The sequence below is a fragment of the Adiantum capillus-veneris genome, chromosome 6 (assembly GCF_014529385.1).
Source record: "Adiantum capillus-veneris isolate H3 chromosome 6, ASM1452938v2, whole genome shotgun sequence".
Lineage (NCBI taxonomy): Eukaryota > Viridiplantae > Streptophyta > Polypodiopsida > Polypodiales > Pteridaceae > Adiantum > Adiantum capillus-veneris.
Window position 1 is genome coordinate 63,992,167 of NC_140936.1, and position 25,011 is coordinate 64,017,177.

The window sequence follows — 25,011 nt, forward strand, 5'->3', positions numbered from 1 at the left end:
AGGCACTTAATAGCCACTCCCACCCTTACTTCATCGCGCATCGGGCGCGCTCCCGTCTGCACCGCTCATGTCTTACAAGGCATAAGCCAATTAAGATCACTTGCAAGTGAAGGATCCAGATTTGTTTCAAGTCACTGTTTTTCTCAGAAGCAGTGCCATGCAAATGTTGATGTCTACAGCTACCAAGCAACACACTCCAAGTACTTGGTAAGCTTTCAAGGCAATTTTTTTTTTTTTGCCCGAAGTTATATGGTTTCTGATCCGGAGTGCAACTTTTGGCAGAGTGGGGTATCCTGAAGTGCTTGCCATGGAAACCCTAGCAGATCATAACTTGAAATTTCTCGACATCTCTCAGTAGATGTCTCTTCACGAGCAGATGACCTTGGAGGTTTAGTGCGATTGCTATCTTGGGACTACCATCGCCGCCAAAGCAACACTATTTGTCCAAGAGCTGATGGACCATGCTGTGCTCGGCTACGACCTCATGGAAGGAACCTAACCCTAATTTTTGGTGCAGGTTTCAAGATGGAACGTCGGTCGACTTTTCGAGCTCGACTGATGTCGAGATTGCTTTTTAAGTTTGAGTTCTGTTTGATCTTGTTTGGAATTTGTTTGAAATGGATGGTATCTGTTTTGAACCTGTTTTGGTGCCGAATTGTTTGACTCTGGTTTGATATTGGTTTCAATGATTGGTGATTTTACTCCCGGGTGGAGAAGTGAGGAATATTGTTTTGGTATTGTTTGAACCTCGGAACGACGTAGGCCGATGCCTGGGGAGTGTTTCATTGTAGGTTTGAAAACCTCCGAACGACGCAGGCCGATGCTTGGGGAGCGTTTGTTTGTATGCTTGTAAAATAATTGTTGTTTTGACTCTTGGCCCGGACCTGGATTGTTATGCGGGAGGAGTATTAAGAAGTCTGAGCTGTGGTTACTCTCAGCACCTCCAAACGACGCATGCTGCGGTGTGGGGGCGTTTGGTTGTAAAAGGCCTCTATATCTCTCGGCCCGGACCTTTTTAGGTTATGGGGGAGGGGCGATGAGGGAGTCTTTAAATATCTCCCGGCCCGGACCTTGTTAGGTTATGCGAGAGGAGTGTTCATTGGCGGCTTTATGTATCTGTCTAGTAACATGCATATGTAAGCATTTGTGCTGCATTGTGATGTGCCAACTGAAACCGGCCTGTACTTTCAAAAAGGGCGGTAGACTTTAGACTTAAACCTTATTTGCTTTCACCCATTTAATTTGTCGTCCACTTTACCTGTTCTTTCAAGACACAACAGAGGGGAAAGGGATACAGGCTGCTAGATTGCACCTGTATGAGAAGACCGACACCAGATTGGCCCCTAACTTAGGCGCCCCTTTCGGTATTTCTTTATTGTTTATAAGAGGGAATAAACGCTGTGGTTCCCTACAAGTTGCCCCGCACAAACTTGGCTGAATTTCAACTGTTCCGGCCCGATTTCGGCAGCATAATTGTACTAGGACCCTTCACAGTCAGTATTCCCACGCATTGAATGACTTTCCCGATGCATACGGGCACTTTGCAAAACCTGGCGAGAATCTGCAGCACGCTGAATTCTCTGTTTTCATCCCCGAAAATGCGCCAGATCACCTGTACAACGGTCCCCTCGCGTCCCTGAACCTCCTGGGGGTATTAGGGACCGTTTAGGGCCAAAACCCTAAACCTGCAAAAATACACAGCAGATTGTAATTTACTGTTTCGGGCTCCGTTTCGCGTGCCGGTCGCATCCGTAACAAGTCCTCGAGCTCCCGCACCTGTAGGGCTACTTGCCCTTTGAATTGGATGAGATATTTGGCGTGAACCTCTCCGAATTCACCTGTACCTGCGGGGGATTAGCCGCTAGCTAATCTAGTACCTGTGCAAGAGGCTCTTGCCTCGGCAATCGCGCATGAACCCACACAACTGTACATTGGTCAATTGAAGAGCCCACTAGAGGGGCATAACATACTGCCATAGAGGAGAGAAAGGGCAGTGCGTAGCGTGCATGGCATCACTCCTGGCACCGCACTGTACATAAGAGGGAAAGAGGGAAAGGAAGCACTCCATAGCTCTTAACCTGTGACAGGAACTTGCAGAATGAGCCTCCCAGCTATAAATTCAGCGCCACTCCTTCTTGCATGAGGAAAGTGCACAGAAATGTGCCACTTGGCACATTTACAGCCTATTTCCCGTTTCGGGGTTGCCGCCTAAAAATCTCCCAACCGGTTGCCCAGTTGACTTCACGGCAGAGTACTAAAATGTTCCCCTTGTCATTCCGGAGGTAATGACGCAAACACATTTTCAGGTCCCAATAGCAGTTCCCTAAATTTTAGGAGATGCTGCCATTGTATCTTTCTAGGTCATCTGACCCCCTTTGTACACTGCAGCCACACCCAGAATTGAAATGTAGCCTCTGTAGCAAAGGATTCCACTTTGGTTAGTCAATGACCCCACTTTGGCTAACCATAGTCCTTGTCCAACCTTAGTGCTCTCTTGCCCTCAGGCTTGGACTCCTCTGAACAGTTCCACACTAGCTATGCAATGCAGGGCAGTTAAATTTCCCGAGGGGTGTTTCCAAAAAGTGAAAGTAAATAAATAATAAGAAAGAAATCAACAAAAAGGATAGATAGTAGTCACACGCTGGTGACATACCTCCCTCTTGAAATCTCAAACGTCCTCGTTTGCATCTATGTCGTACATGCTCACAGTCAACACTGATGTATTCAACACCTTGCGACACATGTACGACACATACATGCTCATTGTCAACCCTGGTGTATTCCGGCAATGGAACCATGAAACCAGCCTGCACTTTCAAAAAGGGCGGTAGACTTTAGACTTAAACCTTATTTGCTCTCACCCATTTAATTTATCGCCCACTTTACCTGTTCTTTCAAGACACAACAAAGGGGAAATGGATACAGGCTGCTAGATTGCACCTGTATGAGAAGACCGATACCAGATTGGCCCCTAACATAGGTGCCCCTTTCGGTATTTCTTTATTGTTTAAAAGAGGGAATAAATGCTGTGGTTCCCTACAAGTTGCCCCGCACAAACTTGGCTGAATTTCAATTGCTCCGGCCCGATTTCGGCAGCATAACTGTACTAGGACCCTTCACAGTCAGTATTCCCACGCATTGAATGACTTTCCCGATGCATACGGGCACTTTGCAAAACCTGGCGAGAATCTGCAGCACGCTGAATTCTCTGTTTTCATCCCCGAAAATGCGCCAGATCACCTGTACAACGGTCCCCTCGCGTCCCTGAACCTCCTGGGAGTATTAGGGACCGTTTAGGGCCAAAACCCTAAACCTGCAAAAATACACAGCAGACTGTAATTTACTGTTTCGGGCTCCGTTTCGCGTGCCGGTCGCATCCGTAACAAGTCCTCGAGCTCCCGCACCTGTAGGGCTACTTGCCCTTTGAATTGGATGAGATATTTGGCGTGAACCTCTCCGAATTCACCTATACCTGCGGGGGATTAGCCGCTAGCTAATCTAGTACCTGTGCAAGAGGCTCTTGCCTCGGCAATCGCGCATGAACCCACACAACTGTACATTGGTCAATTGAAAAGCCCACTAGAGGGGCATAACATACTGCCATAGAGGAGAGAAAGGGCAGTGCGTAGCGTGCATGGCATCACTCCTGGCACCGCACTGTACATAAGAGGGAAAGAGGGAAAGGAAGCACTCCATAGCTCTTAACTTGTGACAGGAACTTGCAGAATGAGCCTCCCAGCTATAAATTCAGCGCCACTCCTTCTTGCATGAGGAAAGTGCACAGAAATGTGCCACTTGGCACATTTACAGCCTATTTCCCGTTTCGGGGTTGCCGCCTAAAAATCTCCCAACCGGTTGCCCAGTTGACTTCACGGCAGAGTACTAAAATGTTCCCCTTGTCATTCCGGAGGTAATGACGCAAACACATTTTCAGGTCCCAATAGCAGTTCCCTAAATTTTAGGAGATTCTGCCATTGTATCTTTCTAGGTCATCTGACCCCCTTTGTACACTGCAGCCACACCCAGAATTGAAATGTAGCCTCTGTAGCAAAGGATTCCACTTTGGTTAGTCAATGACCCCACTTTGGCTAACCATAGTCCTTGTCCAACCTTAGTGCTCTCTTGCCCTCAGGCTTGGACTCCTCTGAACAGTTCCACACTAGCTATGCAATGCAGGGCAGTTAAATTTCCCGAGGGGTGTTTCCAAAAAGTGAAAGTAAATAAATAATAAGAAAGAAATCAACAAAAAGGATAGATAGTAGTCACATGCTGGTGACACCAACTACTGAATATTCCTAATTGGATGAGATTGCTTGGGTATGTAATTTTAGTGCATCAAGACACCCGTGGAAGATCAATACGGTCTGGGTGTGATGGTAATTTTACTACGCCGGAATATCAAGAGTTCCGATCTGGACGAAAGGAGAAGCTAACTCCTTGATCAAAAGAGCAGAAAGGAGAAGCTAACTCCTTGATCAAAACAGCCAAAAGGAGAAGCTAACTCCTTGATCAATAGAGCAAACTGATTGTCCCTCGGAATGACCCTCGAAAATTTTTGAGCTAACTTGAGTTGTTTTGCAGATATGCTGTAATCGCGGACGATTACTCTCTTTCAAGAAGGGGAGATGTAACAAATTGTTGACGTGTCAAAGCCTAAAGAATGGAGCCAACTTACAGATGTGGCCGAGGGGCCTAAACTGTCACAAAGTGATGACGTGGCTGCTTGAGAGCAAAAACCCTAACCCTAATTTTTGCTAGAAACCCTAATTGTTGAAACCCTAATTCTAGAAACCCTAACCCTAAAACGTGCAAACCCTAATTCTGCTGCCAGAAACCCTAAAACTGCAAAAACCCCTAAGGGCAGTAGGGAGGTTTCCGCGTTTTGCGTTGACTGATGACATGGCAAGCTGTACGGATTTCCGTGATTTACGCTGGTAGCTTTTTGGCTTTGCTTTTGGACCAGAAGCTTTTGAGTTTCGAAGGCTTTTCACTGTAATTGCTTTTTAGGCCCCAAGGGCCCTTAAATATGAGGTTAGGGCTCATTCTCTGGCATGCTTCTTGGAGAAGGTGCAGAGTTTGGAGCATCGGCTTGTACTTTGATGATGCAATATAAAGAAATACCGAAAGGGGCGCCAAGGTTTGGGGCCAATACTCTCTGGGGTGGAATTTCGCCACTCCGTGTCGCGTGTTGTCTCTCTTTTTTTCAGTTGTTATTGAAGTGCTAAAAGCCTGTTCAGTCTGCTCTTTTCTATTGGCACGTGGTGCCCGTCTTGTGACAGCTTGCCTTATTTCTTGTGCACAATTCTAGCTCAGTTCGGAATACCTCGCGGCTATGGAATATTCCCTTTTCGATGCTCCTGTCATCCACCGTGTGACACATTAGGAATATCCAACACCTAGTCCTTTCTCACCGTAGTTACGAAACAACTCCTTCGTGATGCTCTTTGTCACCCATCCCATGACGCATCAGAGATGTCTGTTCCGGATGGTCAAGTACTTATTCTCGATGCTCTGTCACCCATCCGATGTGATGCATCAGAAGTACCCGTTCTTGGTGGCCCTACAGATGTTTCCATTCACAGTGTTCCTTTCATTTTGTTGAATGATACACTAGAAATATTTGTACTCGGATGTCTCAAGCAAGAAAACCCTCACTTATAATTTCCATAATTCATTTAGAATTATTGTCCTTTCAGATAAAACTAATTTACCAACAGAGGTTGCCTGTAGCCTTGATTCTCGGTTTGTACTTGTCTACAAAGGATTGCTTTGCGAACTTGACATGTCTTGACGATGGCACCGAAACAAAGAATGTTGCAGAAAGTTCTCACAATGTGGATGGTGAAGAAGAAGTATATTAAGACACAATGGATGATGCTTTGGAGCATTTGTGAAGTCTACTCATAGTAAGGACTTACAAAAGTTACCTGAGAGGAAGATTCCGGTGCTGCCACAGGATCAAAAGCTGGATACAACCAATTGGAAGGTGTTTATGGAGGTGGTACTGGACACCGAAGATCTTATCTTTATAGTGCTTGAGTGGTGAAAGGCTCCTATATATTTGGACCTTTCGTCAAGGAGTTGGAGAGCTTGCAGAGCTTCAATGGGCTTGTGATTGGCTTAATGCAAGGATCCGGTCTTTTATGTTTAAAAATTGTACGCGGCTGGCACTTGGACATCCGGACCAATGGAGACAGCACAATATGTGTTGCCAAGCCAAAATCAAAGCGGTGGCATATGGGCAACAAGGTGGCAGGTATATGACCAAAAGAGATCCATGTAGTCGAGGATGCATTGACCATAAGCACTAACTCTCTTATGTCCATACAAGGCTGCTAACATCTAGTCCAAAGTTGTTGTTGAAAAAATGTAGGGAGTAACGAGGTCCCTCAAACAAGCATGTGGTAATTATCACAATAATATTGAGGTCTTCATGCTTCTTACTTGAACTTTGAAGTTCTTTTAGGCAAATGCAAACCCGTGCATTGCAAATCATTTAATGGCCTTGACACACACACACACACACACACACACACACACACACACACACTTTTTTTTTGTTGTAAATCTGCTTTGATTCATTTACAAATGGGAAACCTCAAAGCGAGGAAAACCCACGAAAAGAAAAGGATACAAAACACGGAGCCCTATGAGGCTCCGAAGGCTAGAAACAGTCAAAATAAATCTTGTAAGTATCAAGAGTGATGTCTATAACGTCATAGGCAAAATGCAACGCTTGACCAAGAGATAATTTGAAATAGGGAAAGGGGTCAACAAAAGTGCCCTGGAACATTACGGAGTTCCTATGATGCCAGATGGCCCACATAGTCCAAAATATGACCCAGGTGAAGAACACTGCAAACTGAGATTGTGGTGATTGAAGCACCCCAAAAAGCCAAAATCGTCTGTGAAAAGAGCCGGAAGGAAAACGCAGCCAAAGAGCAGTCGGCACTTGCCGAATGAAGGCTCTGGAGTGACGACAACACCACAGTAAGTGTGGCACAGTCTCCTCAGCTTCAAGGCATCTGGGGCAGCGGGAAGGCGCAATATGCCGAGCATGCAACACACTGCCAACAGGTAGAGCTCCCACCAAGCACCGCCACAAAAAAACACGTTCCTTCAAAGGCAGACGACTCTGCCAAATGCGAGACAATGTGTGTTGCCACCACAAGGATGACTCGGAAAGCGACCACAGCTGATTACCCCGATGCACGATCCATACATCAGACTGGAGGATGGCATAGACACTGGCAGCTGAGATGCAGTCCAATCTAGTAGTAGCCAGATTCCAATCAGAGAAGCGAGAGTCCACATCCAGAGGAAGAATGGGTGAATGAGAAGCAAGCATCCTTTGAATCTCCCGCCAGAGAGGAGAATAGTGAAGGCCCAACCGAAAGCGGAGACGGCATCAGTAAAAGAAAGAACATAACCCGAGTCATCAACCACCTGATGCACCTGACAGATTCCTTTTTGGGAAAGAAAATACGCTTGGCGAGGAGACCGTTGAACCAAAGTCGAAGCAAAAACCCCTGCTCCAATGCAGACTCTCCAAGCGAAGAGAGTTATCCCCAGAGGATTGTCGACCATTGCAAGCCAAATGCGAAGTGACAACCTTCCAATCAACAATTAGAGAAGAAGTAAAGGGACATCCAGGAATGTGTCCTTCAAGCTTCCCAAATACAACATCCCAATAAGTCGGTTTCCAACGACCAAAAGAAGGGGTGACAATGTGCGCACACAAATGTGTGACCATGAGAGCCCAGGGTTGCTGCTGCTCCACCAAGACTGGCAACAACATAGCTTTCCGAGCCAGAAGATGACGTCTCAAGTCCAAAATATTTAACCCTCCAAGTCGCTTGGGAGAACACAGCTTGTCCATAGATAGAAGCCGAAGGCCCCTCTTGCTAGACGAGGTCTGCCAAAAATGCTCTAAAATATTGGACATGAGAGACTGCAATCGCAATTGAGGCCAAGATAACAAAGGCAAGTAAAACTGCACATAAGCCACAAGGATGCATTGGACAATCCTGAGACGCACATGAAGTGGCCACGTGGACAATTTCCAAAAATTCATCTTGGAATGCAAACGTTGGAGCACCCAATCCTGTTTCTACATAGCCGATACATTCCAACCTAGCGGATAACCCAAATGGCGAACCGGAACATGTGGAGGAACGATCTCCCCAGGCCACAATATCTTATGCCAGTCACACTCTTTCAGAGGCAATAGCTTGGATTTGCAAAAGTTAACTTTGAGACCTACTGCCAATCCAAACAAGTGAAGAGTATGCATAATCTGCTGTACATCATCATAGTTATTACGAGGCATGAACAAAGAGTCATCCGCATAAGCTTGACTAGCAAACTGTCGACTAGAAGGTAAAGTCAAGCCATGTAGCCTACCAGTGGAGGTCAAGGAATCCAAATACATAAACAAGGGATGAGTAGCGATCGCATAAAGCAAAGCACTCAGAGGGCAGCCCTGCCTTACCGACCGTCCCAAAGGCCAAGATTCTGTGAGAGAACCATCCAGCAAGCCTGCAGAAGTACTGTATGCATACAAGAAAAGCACGACACGGGATAGCCTAGGCCCAAAGCCCAAATGTCGCATGGTATCCGCAATGTAATCCCAAAGAACAGTATCAAATGCCTTTTCAATGTCGACCTGCATGACTAAGACATCCCGTCGAGTATATTTTGCATATTCCATACCAATGATGACATTCGCGAGGTTATCAGTAATTTGACGTCGCGGAATGAAGCCGTATTGAGATTGATGCAAGCCTTCATGCAGAAAGCACTTGAATCGGTTAGCAAGCATTTTTGCCATCAATTTATATACCACAGGCATAAGTGTAATCGGCCACCAATGTGAGAATTCTTCACACAATGCATGCTTAGGTATCAGCTTGAGCAAACCTTCTTTCCAAGAGGAGGGCAATTCCTGTTGTTCCCCAGCTGTATTCATCATGAACAATAAAGGCAACTTCAAATAATCCCAGAAAGACAAGAAGAATTCCACAGAGAGACCATCCCAACCAGAAGCTCTCCATCGACCCAAATCAAGCAAGCTAGCATACAATTCCGACTCAGTGAAAACAGCTTCCAAGTCTTGAGCTTACCGCATCGAAAGAATGGAAGTAACATGCGATAGAAACATGTGACGCGCTTGGCGAGCTTCTCTTGTGGGAGAAGAAGGGGCCTCAAAAATCTTGCCATAATGAGAGTGTAGGGCTAGTGCTAGCTCTCGGAAAGTGGAAGTCCACTCCCCTGACGGTAATTTAACTCTCCGTATAGCTTGAGACTACCTCGAGTGATGCAAATGCTAAAAAAATTGTTTAGAAGCACATCCTTTATCTGCAAAAGCCTGTTGACGAGCACGAGTCTGCCATTTGGCCAATTTCCTCTCATCATTGTGCCTTTATATTGCGCGAGCAGAAAACAACTCAGTCATTTGAGCGTCAGTAAGAGAAGAATGATTAGCCAAGTGCATTAATCGGCTACAAGCATCCTTTGCCTGGTTAACCTGTTCCCTTAATTGTGACAAATAATCCCTACCGTAATCCTGTATAACTGATTGAATACGCATAACAAAACGGAACCAGGCTATGTCCATGTCAACATACATCTGGGAGAGCAAAGGCGGGATGATATTCACAATCATAGTGCGAGAAGGCTCATGCTTGAGATAAGCATTATTGACATGCAAAAGTCTCTTCTTGGGTAGGCGATCATTGACATCAAAAGAGCCAAAACGAAGTTTCAAACATATGGGAAAATGATCCGAGAGACACATAGCATAATCAATCCTCATCTCGCATACAAAGTCATCATACTGTTGCATGTGAAAAAGATACCAGCGATCTAGCCGAGCGCGATACATAGATTGAGCATTATGCTGAAAAGTGAAGCTTGGATCAGTCGCATGCAAAAAGGGCCACAAATCAAGCCCATTACAGGTGGACATAAATTGGTCCCATGATTGCCGTTCCATATGAAGCATGTGAGAATGGCCAGTAGTATTATCCGCAAGGTTTGGTGCATTATTAAAATCCCCGCAGAGAAAGGCATTGGAACGCCAACAATAAGAAGAGAAAGCACTCCACAACTGTGCCCTATCTGCAGAAGCTGTGTATGCATATAATCCTCCAAATTCGAAAACTTCCCCATTAACAATACATTGAATGACCATCCATCGGGTCATTAAAAACCAAGGTCGGGGAGAGTTCATGTCGAACAAGCAAAAGCACTTCGGAATGGCCAGCTGATCCCGCATAAGCTATCCAGTAGCCCGCAAAGTAAGAAGTCTGTCCTGCAAATTGATGCTGGTTATGCTCTTGAAGAACCACAATGTCTGCTTTACATGTATGTACATAGTGCCAGGTAAGCCGCCACTTGTCGTGATTGCATAACCCACGCACATTATAGGAGATGCAATTCAAAGAACTATGCATTCGATATGGTATATACAGTGGACAAGGAAACATGAGAAGAAAGGGGGGAGAAAACTCAAGTACCAGTGCCCATCGACACATCCTCCCCAGCTGTAGGTGCCTGAGAAGGTGGGTCAAGACTTGGACGTGGATAATTGAAAGTAAATGCACCTTGCGAGACGAAGAAGCTTCTCCGGTAACAACTTCCTTGTAAGAACGAACCACCTTGTCCCAAGCTTTAGCCAAAGAAGTGTTGTCATTACAAGGGAGTTTTTTCTGAGCAACATTCTTCAAAGGAGGCACATAATTACGAGAAGATGTCGGAGCACGAACTGTAGCAACTTTGGCAGGTTTCTTGGGCACTGTCCAAGTTTGAGAGGTCGAAACCTGTTCTTTTCCTTTGTCTTTAATATTTGTAGAAGCAGAAAGTACAGACAATTGTAATTGTTTCCCCTTGCCTTTAATCGCCCCAGCTGTGGGAAAGGAGGTTGAAACTCGTTTAGTTTGAACCTCAGTAGAAGATTTCGGAGGCGAGCGAGGTTGAGGAGCAGGGACAGCTGAAGGAGGTGGTTGCAGATTTGGTTCCGGACATTTGGACTGCATATGACCAAATTTGCCACAGCGAAAGCAAGAATTTGCAAACTTGTCCCATTTAAGCTTAAATGGGCACTTTCCAACCAGTGCATCCGCAGAATCGATCGAAATACCTGCTGGTGTGGGGATATCCGTGTCCCACATAATACAAAAAACGGTTTGTATTTGCATCCAGCTTAGGAGGGCAAATGACTTTGCCGAGTTGAGCAACCAACAAAGGAAGAAAATGACGCCAAGTGCGAGGAAAGTCGACCACCTCAACCCAGACGGGACACTTGTGACGAATGAGACTCTGATAGTCCTTAGTAAGAGCCCAGGGCAGCACATGAGTGATCTGCGAATTGAAGAAAAGAGAAGACATTTGAAGCAGAGCATCCCGAGCATCCATGTCAGCCAGTAAGACTTCGTAGAACCCTCGCGCGCCAAAGTAAACCCCTCGGATTGCTTGCCGTTTGAGTAGGAAATCAACCCATTGGCCTACATCCTGAGCCGTAGGCATTCTACCCGGGAAAAAAAGAATCACCACGTTAAGTGCATACTGAGCAACAGGATCCATAAGCTCCTGTATAGGGATGCGCACTTCCATGACATGAGCGGATCCTTCCCAGGCTTGACGTGCATCCTCGAAATCCTCATGCAAACATTCTTTGATAAGGCTCAAAGCATCCATCTCCGAAGTTTCCATGGCTTTCCGACGCTTATATATAGATTGATCAGTCGAATCCATGTGAAGCTCTCACACACACACACACTCTCTTTTTTTTGGGAGGTTTTGATATACGACTGCTATAGACACAAGCAGACACACACACCCGCTAGCTGTACAGAAACACACCCCTCTCTCTCACACAAGGACCGCGTGAAGGCGAAATCAAACTTCAACCCCCGACGCGCTGTGAAGGGCCCACACAGGGTAGATGTTGTGCAAAACAAAGTCGTGCGACCGACGAGGCCGAAGGATTCACCACACCCCCAAATCCCCCACAAGCATACACATACACGCACTCGACATAGACACACACACACGCAGGCAGGCTGTGATGCTGTTGGCCTCTCACACACACCACTCACCACACACGCGCGCGCACACACACACACACACGACATAGACACACACACACACAGGCTGGCTGTACAAAAAACCTGCTGCTGGAAAACTTTCGGACACACACACACACACACACACACACACACACACACACACACACACACACACAGACAGTGCGCACACAGTTCGAAGGTTAATAACTATCTTGCGAGCATTGCTAGTTTTGTGCACACATTGGTGGCAAATAGAAGCTCTGTGCTGTCACACACACACACACACACACACACACACACAAACCACCAGCACCACCACTACCTCCACCATGTCTGCCCCAACAATGATGGATGCATGCATGCATGCGAGCTACACTTGAAAAGATCTTTTCTCAGCTGCTTAACATTCTCTTACAGTGGTCAATGAGATGTGTGTTGGCATGCAACATTTAATGCACATTCAACCATTTGCTTAAGTACATGGAATTTCTAGTTGACACTATGGTCATTTCAACTCAGGCAGATTGACGAGGAGTTGAGGATTGGGGTGTTTGCCATTTCAGATATACAGGAGGGTGAAGCTATTTCATATGATTATCAGTAAGAGTTCAAAGTGTGCATGCATTTGTTTTCCATTTTCATATTTCAGGCCTCCAGTTCTAAATTTTCTTTTGGGGTGTGTGTGTTATGTTGACTGTTTGATAGATTCATTCCATTTGGCCAAGAGCAAGATTGCTTGTGTGGTGCCTCAGGATGTCGAGGTAAGCTTGGCCGCAAACTGAGCAAGCAGAAGGTTTCAGCCCTTTTGGCCCTTAAAGTGGTTCAGAGAGAGCTTTTTATGGTGAGGCAAACAAAGAGGTCCAAGTTTTGTGGTGTTGGTATGGAACGTGATCACAATACTGTAAGTGATATTACACTAATAAGGCTTGTTTGAGGTGTCTTGTGGCTACTAGAGGTCACAACTGTCTTTGCATTTTGGATTGAGGCATTTATTCATTTGCTTCTAGATCGATCAGTATTTTTCAAAGCGAAAGCTAAAGTTTCCTTCGTCGAGCCAGTCTGAAGGTTGCATGTCTATCATTCTGGAATACATTTTGATGCAAGGGTCCTCCTAGAGTATAGTTCTTCATCACAGTAATATAGCCATTGTCTGTTTAGCAGATAAGGTGATGACTCCCACATTTCCTTGCATTGGGCGCAGAGTACGGATATGGTGGCAACTTGATCAGAAGTAAGTTTTTGATTTTCTCTTTTTTCATTTTTTGTACTGATAATTCTTATTTAACTAGTTGATGTAGGACAGTTGTTGATGAATGATCCTAGTCTTATGATTATGAGAAATCCAGCAACATATTAAGATTTCACAATGTTTCTAAAGATTCTGAAAGTCGTCTTTTCTTTGGTTTCAGCACGTTTGGCGTTTATTTGTGTTTTATTTTATATTGTACTGTTTGTGTGACTGAGAAACATATTCCGTTATTTCAAACATATGTCAAGAGTTTGTGCATATGCATGATAATTTTAAGAAATAATACGAGAAAAATTATTTGTGACTGACGGAAGTGGGAGATGGGGGTCTCTTAGGTGGTTTTACTTCTGGCATTCCTCCTCTCCCAAAACTTGGGACGTGTAAACTAAGTTGAAGATAAATTTCTCCTCTGATCCCTTGCTCTAAAGGTACGAGAGTGACTAAACAATTTTACTCTCCCCTCTGTCATTGATGATGCCATGTTGCTAAGGAAGGAAGCTCCCTGAAGAGTTATGATGAGAACTATGCAATAACCCAAGATCAATTTTACCATAATCAAGAGTGGAGCTCAAGAGAGTCAGTGTAAACAAGGACAAAGCAGTTCTTGTCTTTATGGGGAGTAGCATAGAAATGCTATTTCGAAGCAGTTCTTGTATTTGTGGGAAGCACCATAGAGATGCTATGCCAAAGCGTTTCACATCAATCCATGTGGACCTTTGTAGACTTCAGTGTTCATCCCTTGGCAGAGCTTTGTATTTTATGCTGCTGCTAGATGACCCCAATTGTTACACTTATATTTATTTTTGCTCAGCACAGGACAGTGGCGTACATTAGTGGAGCAGAAGGAAACAAGAAATTAGTTGAAGGTTATTTATGCCGATAGGTTTGGTGAGTTTACCTGCTTTTGCAAATTACGTGCAGACACCGGCATTGAACTTGAGCTTGCAAATACTGAACCTCCAAAGAAAGGAAAATTGGAACGCAAGAATAGGGGTGTTGTTGAGACGGCATGGACTATGTCTGAGGATCGTGAGCTTACCAAGGTCATTGTGGCTGTCGCTGAATGATGTGGCAACGTTGATGGCACAACGGAGGCTTCATGGTAGCTGATGACTTGATAGTTATGCATCTCTTGTGAATGTGCCCCGTTTATAACCTATTTATTGAGTTAGTCATTTTATGTATTTGACATCATTTATTTGGGCTGGGTCGGACAACTTTATGGGAACTATATAAGGGCCCTTGGGCTATCATTTTGTATCCATTTGGTCAGACTTAATTGGAGCCATCCCCCCCAAGGGCCCCCCCTCCCCCCCCGCCCCCGCGGGCCATCTCTGTGTGTGTGTGTGTTTGATGCCCCTTGTCACCCTCCTTGCATGTTTTTGCTTTTACTAGTTCTTAGTTCATCTTTTATTTACTTTTGTTCCCAAGAAGCAGAGAGGGCTGTGTGAGAGGACCACATTGGCTGTGGTGCGATTGAGCTGCCTGTTTGATGGCTGAGGAAGGATGCAACCATGGCCAGCAGGAGAGCACTTGATTGGTGCGGAGAGAGAACACGTGAGAGCTGTTTGTTTGTTTGTGCGACAGGGCATCAGCGATTTCAAGGTTCTAGAGTTGCAGCCAGCTAGCTGTATACAGGAGGATGTGGATTGGGCCTATGACGGTAATCGGATCATAGAAAGTCCTGATAAGAGGAGGTCATATTTTCTTTGATGGTGCTTTGACGGTGGATTTGATGCGATTCATCCTCGAGCCAGACTGGATTCTCGACATGTTGATGACTGCGGGAGGATTTGGACTGAGCTGCAATCAGTTGTGCGTGAGGAGGGCATGTGATGGTGATCAGACCACAGAGTTCTGATACTAGCAGGCCAAATTTCCTTTGATGGTGCTGTGACTATGGATTTGATGCGAGTCTTCATCCAGACCTGATTCTTGACATTGCTGACTTCTGTGTATGAGACACCTGGATGGCTGGTCGATTGCAGTTCTTCACGGACAAGGAAGAATTTGTCACTTTGTCTTCCTCGTGCTACTGATGCAGAGGGGAATGCGGGGGTGATTCTTCCCAAATAACCATAATGTATAACCCTCTCGCATGCTTTTGCCAGTTCGGCAAGCGAGAGGCTAAGGGGCCAACCTGTTGCTCCAACTGAGTTCCTTGAGTACTATGTGTTGGTGAGAGACAACTAGCTTGGCAACCAAGACTGGTGAGTATCTTGTGCAACGTGCTGGAAGTCTTTGATACAGGGCTTAAAAAGAGCTTGAGAAAGCATGGTCATGATGTGTTTGTGAGTCAACGGTGGATGGCTTGGGCATGATGGGTCCATGGTCCCCATTATTAAATTGCTAGGAGCTGGATGTGTTGACTGTTCCAGTTTAAAGGTAACAGGATGTCTTCACTACTCGAGGATAAAGGAAACAGGATGTGTTGACTGTTTGGGAAAGTGGAGTCTTGGTTTGGGAGGTGTCTATGAGCCTTGTTTTATTATCAGCCAGTGTAGACATAAGTGACAGTTTGTTTGAAGAATGCATAGCCACATGGAACACAGAACAGGAGATGGGGAACATGGAACCAGGAAGGACCGAAAACAGGGAATGGGGGATCAGAACGGGGAAGGGGTTAGGATGGGGAGTGCTTGCCAAATCGATATATACTTTATCCTGAAGGCTTTGGTATAATAGACATATACCTAGCATCTCTTTGTACATCTATACATATTAAGATAAAATGTGTGGGCAGCACTCGGCTACCGAATGCAATGGAAGGCCCACTCCAATGCCCATTGTCACCTTATGTACGCAACTACAATGGTAACTAGTGGTATGTTCTAATTGCGAGGGTTCTCAATCTTCTTTTGTACTCCCTAGTATGTGCGTCATTCTCATTGGCACTTGCCTAGTGTTAAGAGAGAGCAGAGCAAGTTTAATAAACTCAATGAGCTAGTAGATGAGCTGTTCTATATGCCCACAACGTGGAGTGCTGGATGAAGTGTGGGCATTGCTTTCATTGTTTTTGAAGCTCTCTTTAGCAAAGGCATGCTTATGGAGGCAAGTGACTTGCAGCATTAGCTAGCTTTTGTTACCATATACATGTGGTAGTGATGTGTGAACACACTTAGGACCGGCCGGGCATTTTTTCCCTCTCTAAGAGGTTTTTTCCCCGTGCATTGTATATGCGCCCATCACTCTATGGCTATCTTATTTTTCCATTGCACACTAAACAATACACTCTATGTTGTGTGCCTTGAGCTTCCTTCGTCTTCTCCAAGCTGTGTGTGTTTTCCTGCAACCCTAATTCCAACAATTGGTATCTGAGCAGGTTGCATCCTCTCGAACTTAGTCGCCAGTAGCTCCATCACATGCCTGCTCACTTTCTTCGATTTTTGTGAGCTTTGGCGAGCATCAGCAGGTCGACAAATATTTCGGGCTGCTCATAATTTTCATTAGGGCTTTTTTTTATCTCCGTTTTCACTACAGGCAGTACTGCACAAGGTATTTTGTCATTTTGTGCAAGATTTTTGTTAGTGTCATTTTCTGCATAACAGGTCCCTTACAATCTTCTACGGTTTGTCCTATCCCGCTTCGTTTCTCCTCTTTTTGGGTAGTTTTCACATCAGGTGCAAGTATTCGCCATGGCTGACAACAACACAGATGTGTTCAAGATGTTTGCTGTTGAGGATAGATTCGATGGGACAATTACCCTATGTGGTTTTATATGATGCAACATGTCCTTGTGTCAAAGGGTGTTTAGAATATTGTGCAGGGCATTGATGTACGTCCTGGTTCTGAGGATGTAGGCGATGTTAAGGATGTTGCAGGTTTTGGTGGTAGGATTGCTACTGCCAGAGCTGTTTTTCCTACGGCTGAGCAAACTCGTTGGGATGTAAAAGATACGTAGGCTCGTGATTGATTGCGTTGTCTGTCAAGCGCTCTATTACTCCTCACATTCGTTCAACGAAATCTACAAAACAGACTTGGGATATTATGGCTGGTCTTTATGCAAGTTGCAATGAGGCAAAAATTGCATTGTTGTGTAAAGAGCTGGAGTCGAAGATTATGCATGAGGAAGATGATATGGACACTTTCTTTGATGGTGTCAAGGATATCAATGAGCAACTTATTTCTGCAGGTGAAGTCATTTTTGACAGTTTCCTTGTGCGGACTGTTCGTGATGCTTTGCCAGATTCTTACTGGACTTTTGCTAGTACTTGGAGACTTATGACCCAAGGAAATCCAGAAGTTGTCAAGTTTAATGTATTATGCACATTGCTGTTGCAAGTCACTTTCCAGAAAAAATAGGACTAGACAGCGTGCAGTTGAACATGCATTTATTGCTGTTAAAAAAAAAGGTGGTAACAACAATGTAGCCACTTCTCATCATTTTTCTAGGAGTGCTAAATCACATGTTCCTAATGCTTCTGCTGGCAGCAATTCATCTAGGAATTCTGATGAAAAGGGCAAAAAGAAGATGCGTTGCCATTATGTTGATGCGGAATGGAATTTTAGTGCAGAGTGCACTTATGATCCTTCTGTCCATGATGCATGCTTGTCAGTTGCTACAAAAGCTCATCTGTGGTACTTTGACAATGGTGCTACAAGGCACATTACCTCTCATCCTGACTTGTTTACCTCTCTCGAGGATGTGTTTGATGGGAATTCAGTCACTTGTGCCAACAATGCCTCTTATCTGATCAAGGGAGTTGAAAAGATTGTGCTGATTGCTGCGAATGGCAGTTCTTTCACACATGTTGATGCACTTTATGTATCTGGGATCAAGAAGAATCTTTTGTTTGTATTTGCACTTGCTAGACTTGGTCTTGTAGTCAAATTTGTGGATGACAGATGTATAGTACAAGATCTCAATTTTGGTGATGAAATTGTTGCATCTGGCATTTTATATTGTGGGTTGTATAAGCTCACTTTGAATGACAAGCGTGGACAGAATTTTGCAAATGCTGTTATGGATTCAAAGGCTATTTTAGGTACAAAACTTTGGCATGCACATTTTGAACATTTGAATTTGTTGCATTTGTAGAAATCTGATATGGTTGCTTCTTTGCCGCCTCTTGAAGCACTTGTCAAATATGTTCATGAAGGCTATATTTTGGGTAAGATGCAGCGTTCGAAGTTTTCAAAGGATGGCTCAGTTAGGGCCACATACAGGTTGCAGCTTGTGCATAGCGATGTTTGTGGACCCATGCAAACTCCGTCCTTGGGCAATCACCTTTACTTCGTGATTTCATTGATGATTACTCCAGGCATGCATGGGTGTGTCCACTTAAGGCAAAGTCCAAAGTGTTTTTGTGCTTCAAGCAATTTTTGGCTATGGCTGAAAATGTCTCAAAATGTACTGTTCAGATCGCAAAGAGGAGTAGATGTCTCATGAATTTAATGTATTTCTGGCAAGTCGTGGGATAAAACACCAATGTACAGTGCCATATACTCAACAAAATGGTGTTGCTGAGAGAAAAAATAGGTCTTTTACAAAAATGGCACGATGTATGGTCAAAAGTCAAGCTTTATCACATTCGTTTTGACTTGAGGCTATTATGTGTGTCACTTATGTACGTAACATGTGTCCTACGAAAGCTTTGCAGTCTATGACTCCATATGAAGCATGGCATGATAGAAAGCCTTCTATTGAGCACATGCATGTTTTTGGCTGTTTGGTATATGAAAATTGGATAATAAGATTGTCAAATGTATTTTTGTCGGTTATAGTGCTGAAAGCAAAGTTTACAGGTTGTATCATCCGCGAACAAAGCGTATCTTGGATGCATCATATTATTATGCTTTGGCTTTGTCTAGTTTGTGTGATGTTTGAGGAACCTCTATCTTTTGATGAAGCACATAATTCAAAAAATTGGATGGATGCCATGCAATCAGAATATGATGCACTTATAAAAAATGACACATGGACTTTATGTTATTTGCCTCCTGGCAAAAAGGCTATTGGTACGAAGTGGGTTTACAAGTTGAAACGCAAGCCCAATGGTGAAATTGATTGCTATAAGGCTCGACTTGTAGCAAAGGGTTATGCACAACAAAAAGGCATAGATTATGAAGAGACTTTTGCTCCCACTTGTCGTATGACTATGGTGCGTTTTCTATGTGCATTGGCAACTCATTTTGGTTGGGATGTACATCAGTTAGACATTGTTACTACTTTCTTGAATAGTGACATATTTGAGGAAGTTTATATAATGCAGCCTCGCCGTTTTGTCAAGAAAGGACAAGAGGATAAGTGTGCAAATGTAAGAAAGCTTTTTATGGGCTGAAGCAATCTCCTCGTGCTTGGTATGAGAAGGCTGACACTCCTTTGGTCAAACGAAGCTTTCGTAACAGTCCAACAGAAAGCACATTATATGTAAAGCGTGAGGGTGATGTACTTCTCATTGTGGTTCTCTATGTGGATGATTTGCTGATCACTGGACCAACTGAGAGTCATATTGCTGAATTTAAGGCTGATTTGAATGCTACTTTCAAGATGAAAGATTTGGGGCTGTTGCATCATTACTTGGGAATACAATTTAAGCAGTGTGATGGTGGTGGTATTGCCTTGTGTCAAACAAGTTACATAGAGACATTGCTATGTAAGTTTGGACTTGAGGATTGCAAACCTATTGCCACTCCCATGGAAACAAGTTTGAAATTGAGTCTTCACGATGTTGATGATCCTGCCGATGTCATTCTTTATCAAACTGTTGTTGGCTTCCTTATTTATGTATGCAACACGAGGCCGGATGTTGAGTTTGCAGTCTCACAGGTCAGTAGATTCATGCATAGCCCAAGGTCTAAGCATTGGCAGGTTGGCAAGAGGATTTTTCGCTACTTGAGTGACACTTTACATCTTGCCTTGTTTTATCCCAAGGGGGATCATTGCCGCCACTGACTTACATGCTTTTTCGGACTCAGATTGGGCTGGTTGTTTTGACACGCGAGTGTCCACAAGTGGTTTTTGTTTCATGCTCGACAGTTCATGTATCTCATGGTTGAGCAAGAAGCAACCTACTGTGGCCACTTCTAGTTGTGAGGCTGAGTACAGGGCAGTCTTCACAGCAATGGTTGAGTGTGTATGGCTTAGATGCCTTATGGCTGATTTGGGTGTTGGACAGGACACTACCAACACTATCTACATTGATAGTCAGAGCGCATTGCCAGTTGCGAGGAACCCAGTTTTTCATGCTCGCACAAAGCACATTGAGGTGCATTACGACTATGTCAAGGAGAGGCTCTCAGTGAAAGCGCGAAGGAGAGGCTATCGGGAGATGCGCTAGGTGAAGGAGTGCAGAGCCGGGTGTAGCCAAGCGTGAGTGGAGGAGAGTAGTAGCGCTGTAGATCAAAATCACAGAGAGAGAGAGAGAGAGAGAGAGAGAGAGAGAGAGAGAGAGAGAGAGAGAGAGAGAGAGAGAGCTCGCACGATTTGGGGAAATCTCACTTAGTTTTTGAGCTTTCCCACTTTTATTATAAGTGACCTTTAAAAAACATGTGTCCAGGTTCAATGTGAACCTGGACAATGTGTAAAAAATGTACAAAAAGGGGTTATTTAGGCCTTTAATCCAACAACCTTTCACTTAAAGGCATAAATGACGCCTTTAAGTTAACCAACTCCCACCCGTGGTATGCAATGCTCATGTTGAGCCTTAGCAAGACTCTTGGTGAGAACATCTGCAGGGTTATCGTGTGTATTGATCTTAGTCAAGGTGACTAGACCATCCTCCAATACCTGACGTATGAAGTGGTACCGCACATCTATGTGTTTGGTACGCGCATGAAACATGGCATTTTTGGCTAAATAGACAGCACTCTGGCTGTCACAACCCAACACTGGAGTATGAGCAGGCATGCCAAGTTCTTTTGCAAGTCTGCCCAACCAAATGGCTTCCTTTGAAGCCTCTGTGGCTGAAATGTATTCAGCCTCAGTAGTACTCAGTGCCACAATTTTCTGCAACTTAGAACACCAAGAGAGTGCACCACCAACAATAGCAAATGCATATCCACTGGTAGATTTCGTGGTATCCATGTCACCTGCCATGTTTGCATGACAATATCCCTGCAACTTTAAGTCACTTTTGCCATAACAAATACACTTTGATTGTGTACCTTGCAAATATCTCATAATGCATTTGACAGCTTCCCGATGCGCTTTTCCATGATTCGACATATATCGACTAACAACTCCCACTGCATAAGCAATGTTGGGACGAGTGGCAACCATAGCATACATAAGAGAACCACAAGCTGATGCATAAGGGATTCCCTTCGTTGCTTTCAATGCCACCTCATCCTTTGGGCAATCTGCTTTGCTAAGCTTGGTGTATGGAGGTAAAGGTACTCCAAGAGGCTTAGCATCAACCATATTAAATCTGTTAAGTACTTTTGCAATGTACTTTTCTTGATAAAAACAACAATTTCAGCTTTCTATATCTTTTAATACGCATGCCCAAAATATGCTCTGCATCACCCAAATCCTTCATAGCAAATGCTGAATTTAGCTTACGTTTCAGAGCATAGAGATTAGTCTTATGTTTCCCGGCAAACAGCATGTCATCAACATAGAGAACAAGTATGATGGGACTACCATCTTCATTCCTTTTCGTATACAAACAATGATCTTCATGGTTGCGTTTAAAGCCTTGGGACAACGTAAAAGTGTCAAACTTCTTATACCACTGTCGTGATGATTGTCTCAAACCATACAGAGCCCTTTTCAGTTTGCATATTAGTTCCTCGTGTGTAGGAACCACAAAACCCTTAGGTTGTTTCATGTATATGTCCTCCTCAATGTCACCATGCAAAAACGCTGTCTTTACATCCATTTGATTCAATTCCAAATCAAGCACCGCAATGAGAACAAAAAGGACACATAACGTTGGGGAAAAGATTTCTTGAAAATCAATTCCTTCTTTCTGTGCATATCCTTGTGTAACCAATCTTGCCTTGTACTTGGGTTTTTTATCCACGATCTTAATCTTGTACACCCATTTGTTAGGAAGAGCCTTTCTTCCTTTAGGCAATGGCACAAGATCCCAAGTATCATTTGCATACAAGGATTTCATTTCCTCTTGCATTGTAAGCTCCCACTTTATAAGTAAGAGGTTCACCCTCATCTGTCAACATTACATGATGCAAAGAGGGATTAAATCTCTGCAGTTGCCTTCTCAAATGAGTTGACCTGCGTACCCAATGATCTACATTCTCAGACAACGGTTCTAGCAACTCATTTTTAGCTCTATCATGCTACTGAAAATAATTTTCAGCTAATTCAGGTGGCTATCCATTCTCACTAGGAGCATCAATTTCATGTCCTACCTCTTCTGGTGCAAGGTTAACCGGTTGATTATCAATTTTAGCTTGCGGTAATTCATCATGAGGCTCTTTTTCAACATCAATGGGTGGCACGAGAGACTGAAATCTGATTGTTTTCTTGTCAGAATCAGATTTTGTGGCATTCTTAAGCAATTTTGCCTCATTGAACATTGCATCTCGGCTACGAATTACCTTTCTAAATTGTGGTAACCACATTCTATAGCCCATTTCACCTTCTTCCCCATAACCTAGGAAGACTTCCTTAATGGACTTCATATCAAGCTTTGTTCTCAAGTCTTTGCATACATGAACAAAAGCTTCGCAGTCAAATACTCTCAAATGATCATAAGAGGCAGGTTTGCCAGACCAAACCTCCTCTGGAATGTCATTTTTCAGCGTACTATTCGGAGAGCGATTGCAAATATGAACTGCAGTTTTTAATGCCTCTCCCCAAAACTTTTGGGAAAGATTAGCGGTGGACAACATGCAACGCACTCTCTCACATAAAGTACGGTTGTATCTCTCAGCCACACCATTAGACGACGGATTATAAGGGGCTGTCAACTCCCTTTTGATCCCATTATCATCACAAAAACGTTGAAATTCAGCAGATACATATTCTCTTCCATTGTCCGACCTGAAAAATTTAAGCTTAGCACTCTTTTGAGTAGTGACAAAAGCATGAAACATCTTAAAAGCATTAAAAGACTCACTCTTACTTTTCAACAAATGTACCCATCCTTTCCTAGTACAGTCATCAATAAATGCAACAAAATACAATGCACCACCAAAAGACTTAACAGGCATAGTGTATACATCGGAGTGAATAAGATCAAGAGGATTAGCTTTGCGAGAGACACCAAGAGTAATAAGAAGCTTTCTTTTGTTTTCCATAAAGACAATCGTTACAAAAATCCAAGTTTTTACATTTTACATCAACCCTTTTCAAAGAGGAAAGCACATCAATATCCCTTTGGCTCATATGGCCAAGTCTCTTATGCCACAATTCCGTATGTGAAGCAACTTCAGCAACAACAAGAAACTTGCCAGGCAAAGCTTTGTATCGAAGATAGTACAAAGTACCTCTTTTAGACCCTTTTGCAACAAGCATAGAGCCCTTAAGCAACTTCCATGAACCCCCCAGCAAAGATGGTAGTAAAACCATGTGTATCTAAGTGGTCAACTGATAGCAAACTTTTCTTAATACCTGTTACAAACCTGGCATCATTCAATAAAAGCTCTTGACCATTGTTAAGAGCCAAGCGCATGGTACCCATTCTCTCAATATGCAAGAAAAGTTATCACCAAGTACACCTTGCCATAATTGCTTGCAACATATGTAGCAAAACACTCCAAAGATGGAGTCACATGGAAAGAAGCACGAGAATCTACTAATCAAGATTAGGATAGGCCATTCTTAGCACTAAGCAATGCATCAATGACATCTTTCTTTGAGATAAGCATGTCTTCTGCATTAGCTATTACCAAATCTGAGGGGCATGAAGCCGCAACTAAAATTTTCTTAATGTCTGACAACTCCTCAATTATCACACTAGAGGATATATTTGCATTTTCAATATCCTTAGAGGAATCACCTGTTGATTTTTCCCCTTTCTTCTCATCTTTCTTCTTCTTCTCTTGTGCTTCCTTCTTCCTATCCTACTCTTTATTGAAATACTTGCGGTCGGGTTTCTTGTGACCCTTTCTGCCACATTGATAGCAAGTGACATCCTTATCCTTTGCTTGCTCTTACTTCTATTTTGAGTCCCGTTGCCCGCATTACGCTTTTGATTTTTACCTCTTGCATTGTAGGTAGAATTGCCACCTTCCTCGCTAGACTTGCGTCTAATCTCTTCATTGAGAATAGACCCTCTCACACCGTCATACGTGAGGGTGGGACTGTTACTCAAAGAGACAACCAATGTTTCCCAAGTATCTGGTAATGTCATAAGCAAGAAAATAGCTTTCAGCTTATCATCAAATTGCTGAAGTCCACTGTCCTGCAACGAGTGTTGCCAAGAAACGCGTTTGTTCACTCATGAAACGTACGAAATGTTTCAGAAACGTTTTTGTATGAGTTTGGACGTTTCAAAGGTAAAGTAAAGGCTCGTAAGTTTTCGCACGTCAGGCTGTATCCATGATTTTTTTATCGTTTAAAAAAGTTCTGTATTCTGTTTTGCATGGCCCAATTTGTTGTATTCTGTTTTGCGTGGCCCAGCTTGTTGTATTCTGTTTGTTGTATCTTAGCTTATACCACTTAAACTTACGTACATTTCGTTAGTTTACACGAAACTTTTGTTTTGGTGTTTCTTTCTCAGACGAAACTGTTTCGAAACTTCTGAAACTTGATTCAAACGAAACGTTTCGAAACTCCGTGGCAAC

The 25,011-nt window shown here is 43.7% G+C and overlaps 1 protein-coding gene across 7 annotated transcripts in view; it reads left to right on the forward strand.

Annotated features, from left to right (window-relative positions):
- LOC147455619 (histone-lysine N-methyltransferase ASHH3-like) overlaps window positions 1-25,011 on the forward strand; it is a 50,594-nt gene that overhangs the window by 22,245 nt on the left and 3,338 nt on the right. For 4 of the 7 annotated variants that reach the window (XR_015188389.1, XM_086514354.1, XM_086514355.1 and 1 more), the window contains exons 9-12: window positions 12,588-12,668; window positions 12,774-12,969; window positions 13,076-13,133; window positions 13,212-13,299. Coding sequence is in view for 5 of the 7 variants with exons in the window: in XM_086514354.1 (XP_086370480.1) it covers window positions 12,588-12,668; window positions 12,774-12,969; window positions 13,076-13,133; window positions 13,212-13,299 (423 nt within the window). In the remaining 2 variants the exon portion in view is untranslated. The remainder of the gene's footprint in view (window positions 1-12,587; window positions 12,669-12,773; window positions 12,970-13,075; window positions 13,134-13,211; window positions 13,300-25,011) is intronic. The other 3 variants (XM_086514356.1, XM_086514353.1, XR_015188390.1) reach the window with 2 other exon arrangements.